Genomic DNA, 6575 nt, shown 5'->3' with positions numbered 1-6575 from the left:
TTAGCTACTTTCATATAACCTTTACATTATATTCCTGTTTAGTTACATAAAATGTAAATTTATATTATATAATTAATATATTTAATTTGATTTTTGATATTTTTAATTTCTTTTACAACTTTCTTGTATTTTAATTTTTAATGAAAACATGATATATCTTTTTTAAATGCTGATCACGTCTACGATTGTATGCTGCCAACGCGACGCATAAACAGTACACGACGTGTACGTACGAGTATTGTGAGGCGTTTGATTTATTTTAGGGAAGGGAAGAGTGACTGTCATTGACAACTTCCATATCACTTTCAGATTATTCTGCATAGCACTCTTGGGCAGGAGCTGGTTAACCATTCATTTCAAGAATTAAATAAAAATGGGTGAAAAGGTAGGTTGAACTTTGATAGTGAAGTTGAATGTACTAGACCCTAATTGTAAAATGTTGCCTGACGCGACGCTGAACTGCGCGCCGCGCTGGCCATGGTCAGCTTTGCTTTGCCTGTACTAGTAGGCCTAGCTGTGCAGTGTACATGAAATTAAGTAACGTCTGTTTTACTTTCAAATCTAATAATACTAGAAGTAGAAGTCTATAGGAAATGATTGACTGGTAATGTGGTAAATGAAATTTAACTGCAAATAATCAAAAACATAAAAATACATGGCTGGCGCTATGGATATACTTCATTACTTGTTTTTTGTGAAGACATGTCTAAATTTTTTGATACTCATAAATCTGTGAAATTGAAAGTGAAAGTGTGATGTGAGACTGAGAGTGAGACTGAGAGTAAATCAAACTTAACTTAAGCCAAGGTTCAAACTAGAGTAAGTTCAAGCCCTGGGCCTGACCAAAATATTTGTTCTTCTTTGATTGGCTTCTTCGACTGGGGTGTCTTGGTAAGTTTTGCAGACTTGTAATAGATCTAAATCCTTATGGCTTTTCATCTGTTTCAGTGTTTGTTAGCAAGTGCGGGCCACACTCATTCAGAGCTTCTTCTTTTTATTGCACCTTGACCTCGATCCTTTTTTCTTCCATTTCAGAGTTCATGATTCGTATGTTTGGTGAAGAAAAAAAAATGTTTTAACTTGCATTGACATTGGTCTGCATTTGATAAGTTTATGTAGACCTAAATCATATCCAGCAGTAATGTTCTCAGTGATTATTTTATAGATACTTCTGTTTCTACCTTTTACAGGATAAGGATGATGGAATCAGCATGAAGAGCGGTGGATTCAAATATCAGAACCGCAAGAAGCTGAGTCAACGGGAATTAAATGCAATGCATCCAACTCAAAGGAGCAAATATTTAGCAGTGAGTCTTTTAAAGAATGAAATATTTTATTGCACTTGTGTAATATTGAAAGCCAAAAGTAATATATTCCATTGATCTAATTTGAGAATTTTAATTTAGAATGCATTCTTTTTGGGGGTGAGTTCTATTTTTTTAAAGCAGATTTCCATACATGTCAATGTTAGTATTGTGCAATATGATGGTGATCATAGATGATAATAAACTCTTCCAAACATACTTTTACTTACTTTTTTATATCAATCCTGACCAAGTTCATAGGCCCATGCATAAGTGTTTTTTTTTAAATGCTCTTAATCTTATTCAGGTTATCCCAATATACATGTACTTTGTAACCATATGAGTGACAGTGTTCTGTACAAATGATCAACTTACATTGTTTTGAAATTGGTTATATTCAATTCGTCATTAAAATTTTTTATGATATATCCAATATGTAATATATGATGCAAAAAGATATGAATATATGTTTCTAGAATTATACAATTACAGTAAGTTAACAAATGATATTGTCAATCATTGATATACATGTAGGCCTAGATATATATATATATATATTTGTATTATTGATGTAATTTATTAATTTCATGTTTCTTTACTATCTAGTATGAAGATCCACCAAAAGAAGCGACAGAAGCCATAGCCAGCTCCAAGAAGAGGGTTCTAGATATAAGCAAGAAAGAGGTGGAAGAAACAAGAACAGAAAATCAAGTTGATATGGAGAAGGATAAACACAATCAGTTGATTGGGCAACTCAAGTGAGTAGTCTTCTCATCTTCTTCCTCTAACATGTATGCTAAATATCTCTTTGTTTCAGGTGTTTTGTGAGTTTCTTCCTCAAAATTTGTGTTCTGTTCATTTTTTATCTTTTCCCTTTCATCCTCTTTCTTGTACTTCTCCCACTTTCCTTTTCCATGCTTTTTTGTCAATAAATGTTCACCTGTTAATATATTCTTCCTCATATATTCTAGGCCTTTACATTTGTTTGCCTCTTTCTCTCCCCTTCTTACATTTCTCTTGGATGTATTGTATCTTTATATTTGTGTTCAGCCAAAGTTCTTTCTTCTTCCCCTTTCCTACCAAATCCTCTTCTATCTTTAGTTTCTGTCATGATGAAGTCCTGTATGTTTTCATAGTTTATATTTTGGTTCAAATTTTAGGCCTGGAAAAATAATATTCATTGTGCTCTGTTACTACATATTCACTAAATTTTTGAAAGTTACATGTTAGTTATTACCTCATATCTTTATTTCAGTGTACATGTTTTGGACATTCTTTTGCATCCAGCTTTTTTTTCTTCTTCATTTTCTAACAAATCTTTGTATTTTATATTTTTACTTTTGCATCACCTTCAAATCAAAATTCTGTATCTTTATATTCTGTATTCAGTAAACTGCTTGATTAAAATAATGTGACTGTAATATCTTCTATACGTATCTTCCCACAGAGCTGCTGAAGCTAGGAACAGATTACGGGTCATGAGACTAAGATACCAAGCCAACAGAGTAAGTTTTTAATTTTATTTTTTTTTACTACAATTGATGGGATGGTATGGTGGTAGCAGTGAATATATTTATTTTTTATGGCTAACAGTGTATTTTGCGGGCTTATGGTACTCCTGTTGAAATAATCACCATGACTCTACTCTAGTAATGTAATTATATATTTAAAGGTATTTATTTTGAAAATTTAAAGTGTATTTTACTGAAATTTTATGACTCTGGATTGTGCTATAAATGGGAAATATATCTACATGTACTTTAATTTTACATAAAGAGCCAGAAAGAAATGTCTATCAGTTGGGAATTGGGTGCAAAAAGCTTGGAAATGCATTTAATTTCTCACTTATACATTTCCTATTATTCATATCCAAATTTGAATTACTAAAATATTACAGAATTGCTGATTTCTGAATAAAGTTCACGGAAGAATGAGGTCATGTTTCAAGCAAGGCATCTGTGATTGACAGGTTGTAGATTACACAGGAAATACTTGTGGGTAATTTACACTAGCAGCTGTGAAATGTACACTGTAGGTATGTGTATAAAACAATAGTGAAATTTACAATCATAAATTACAGAAATCTACATGAAAGAAGTGAAGAGTGATTTCTTGGCTAAAATTTGTAAACAAGGAGGAATGCAATTAACATTAATCAGTAAGCATGAGCAGACAGGAGTGAACATTGCCTGCCATGCTGAAATTTCAAAAGGTCACTGAAATGAATATTTATTGAAAATTGTTGTTTCCTCAAATCATTTAGTAGACAAACTAAAATGATCAAGTAGTTCATAAACAAGTTTATACTGGTTTATGAACTACTTGATTATTTCAGTATGTCTACAGTGGATAGTCATTATATAGGCAAGGCAATTTTTTTTCAATATAAATGGAAGAGAAGAGGAACAGTTGTATTAGTAAATTGATTATGAAATTATAACGAAGATTGTGACTATGATTGCTTTTTCTGCAAATTATGTACTCTCTCTATCTCTTTCTCTCCTTTTTTTTCTTCCTCTCTCTCTCTCTTTCTTTCTCTTTTTTTCTTCCCTGACCTCTCTCTTTCTCTTGCTTTTTTTTCTTCCCCTCTCTCACTCTCTCTCTCTCTCTCTCTCTCTCTCTCTCTCTCTCTCTTGTCTGTCTGTCTGCTCCCATCGATCCATGAATCACATATTCATTTTTTTCTTCAAATCTCTGTCAATTGTTTTACCACCATGCAGGCTCAAGAAGTAAAACATCTAATATCTTGCCAACCATCTGCCATCAAAGCAGTCAGACTACAAGCCATGGTCCCACATGTACCAGACAAGAATAGTCCATCAGATACACTGGATAAGCTAGAGGTATATATCCACTCTATCTCATGTAACTAAACGTTCTGGGGCTTTGTAATTTATGCAGAGAAATGCAATCAACGATAATCCCAAACATCAATTGCAAGGCCTAGATGCATGATTCTGTTTGGTGGGAAATTGGTTGAAAACCAGTTGAATTTTATTTTGGGAGTAATGCTCATTAGCATCTTTCATAACTAATCATAAGTATGAAAATATGTAAATACAGTCAAACCTGTCTATAGCGACCACCCAAGGGAAACACAAAAAGTGGCCTTTGTATACAGGTGGTCTTTGTAGACAGGTTCCTTTAGTACATGAATCAATGAGAATCCATTTTCAAGGGAAACAACAAATGTAGCCTTTGTACAGGTGGTCTTTGTAGACAGGTGGTCACTAAAGCAGGTTTGACTCTATATCACGTACTGAGAGCCGATAGTGTTAACTCCTATACTTTAAGAAGAATTTAAAGCCCTCCTGGCTTTGAACAGACCATATGCAAGAGGTCCCTGTTAACCCAGTATTAGTTTTCCCATTGATTACTTTGTAATAGATTTCTAGGACATTTGCATTCTTGCACCCATATAATTGTAGTTGATATAAATCATGTAATTAATTTCATTTATGTGTTTATTTGTCTGTTGTTTTTGTTTTTTCCTTGCAGAGAACACGAGTGGAGACTCTTTTAGAAGATGAGAGAGGGCTGACTATCGACAGAGATCTGAGCTGATCAAAACAGATGTAATCCTCAATCTCCATATTGATACTGCATTTGAAGATGTTGAAACTAGACGTTATATACACTGTATGTATTGTAATAAAATGAAGAGAAGAAAGAAAACCTGATGGATAAAGCAAGTCTTGAGGTCTTTCTTTAGTCTTGTTTGGATCACAGATGAGAAAACTGTTAAGTCCCAGTTATTTGCAATGATGTTGGGAGGAGGTGGGACAGCATTGTCAGAAGGTTTAGTAAACCCAAATTAAATTTTGGAGATTGAATTTTGAATAATCTGATATACGATCACCATGCAAGACTTTTCAAGCAATTGAATCAAGGGCAATGTAGATGTTACATGTCCTTCGAATGATCATTACTAGCTCACCAGATGGCTTTTTTCTATACAATTTAAATTACAAACTCAGTAGCAAATTGGCATTGCCAGGATTATAATCAATTTCTCAGAAAATTGAATATTGCATACCGGTACTGATAGCTCTTTTTGATATTTTTACAGGATGTGGAAGGTTACTTTTGTGTAACATATGTCATTGAGACAAACAGCCATTACCAAAATCAAATCTTTGGAATACCAGTATCTCTGTAATCTTTTTCTGTATGAAATTGGTATTACGGTTGCTCCTTCATTACAAATTCACCAGATGGCTCCTTTCTATACAATTTCAAATTAAAAACAATGTCGCTAGCAAAATGACATTGCCAGGTTTATAATCAATTTTTCAGGAAATTGAACATTGCACTTTGAAAGCCCTTTTTGATATTTTTACAGGATATGAAAGGTTGTAATGCTTTTGTGTAACATATCATTGAGAGAATGATAGACAAATGATGCTTTTTTTTAAATTGATATATATATATATATATATGTATTTAATCTTTGTTATAAGACAGTAAACATTATGAATGATATGTTATTCATTTATCATCTGTCAGTGCCATTAATTGATGCAAAATTCATGTTATGATTACGTAAATTGATTTCAATCTTTTTTTAAAGTCTTTTTCTTTAAAAAATTTATGATAATTTTAAATCTGGTGCCCCCTCATTTGTGAGAATGCAATTATACTGAAGATAATGTAAGGAATAGATAAGGAAATTATGTATGCATTTATAAAAGTCATTGATAAAATATGGTACTTTTTGGTTTAGTATTATATGTCTTTTTAAATAAATATAAGTGTGTGAACCATATTTTCAAGCAATCATTTATGTTCAATTTGGATGTTTTCATATTTAAAATTATTTTCATGCCTTATGCCATTTGTGAAGATGAGGATTACAACTTAAAATACACTGTATGTTGACTTATTTTCTATCTGGTGCATGAAGTATACTCATGTGAAATCATTCCTTACAATAGTATTAATGCAAGGCAACTTAGTGTGTTCTTGTAATGTGATTTTTATGGAATAATGAATCAACTTAATTAAAACAAATTAAAGCTTACCGATATGTAAGGGCACAAAAGAAATCATCCAGAATGCAAACTTCATAATTATTGAAAATCATAATTCTCTCACACACAGAGTTAGAACCACATCGTTAGGATATTGACTTGCTAGTTGCACATATATACATGTACCATGTCAATGAGGCTTAATGTTAGCGTAACTTTCATTCAGATGTGTCCTCCCAAAAAGAATTCTTAATTTACATACGTCACATCACTAACTGTTATAGACTTTGCTTTCCAGGGC

General features: G+C 32.5%; 1 protein-coding gene across 1 annotated transcript; it reads left to right on the top strand.

The window, feature by feature from the left end:
• Window positions 1–210: 210 nt before the first annotated feature.
• Window positions 211–4988, top strand: LOC100888691 (protein LKAAEAR1). Its single transcript, XM_011669023.2, has 6 exons — window positions 211–385; window positions 1191–1307; window positions 1911–2062; window positions 2752–2809; window positions 4025–4147; window positions 4803–4988. Exons 1-6 carry the CDS (start codon window positions 374–376, stop codon window positions 4866–4868), a joined length of 528 nt encoding a protein of 175 aa, XP_011667325.1. The 5' UTR covers window positions 211–373; the 3' UTR covers window positions 4869–4988.
• The last annotated feature ends 1587 nt before the right edge of the window (window positions 4989–6575 follow it).

Source organism: Strongylocentrotus purpuratus, unplaced genomic scaffold (genome assembly GCF_000002235.5).
Source record: "Strongylocentrotus purpuratus isolate Spur 01 unplaced genomic scaffold, Spur_5.0 spur5_scaffold_7, whole genome shotgun sequence".
In the NCBI taxonomy this organism is placed as follows: Eukaryota; Metazoa; Echinodermata; class Echinoidea; order Camarodonta; family Strongylocentrotidae; genus Strongylocentrotus; species Strongylocentrotus purpuratus.
This window is presented reverse-complemented; position numbering and strand designations above follow the sequence as displayed.

Coding starts and splice junctions, on each gene's coding strand:
- LOC100888691 (XM_011669023.2), top strand. Junction 2,810..4,024: donor TAAGATACCAAGCCAACAGA/GTAAGTTTTTAA, acceptor ACCACCATGCAG/GCTCAAGAAGTAAAACATCT. Junction 4,148..4,802: donor ATACACTGGATAAGCTAGAG/GTATATATCCAC, acceptor TTTTCCTTGCAG/AGAACACGAGTGGAGACTCT.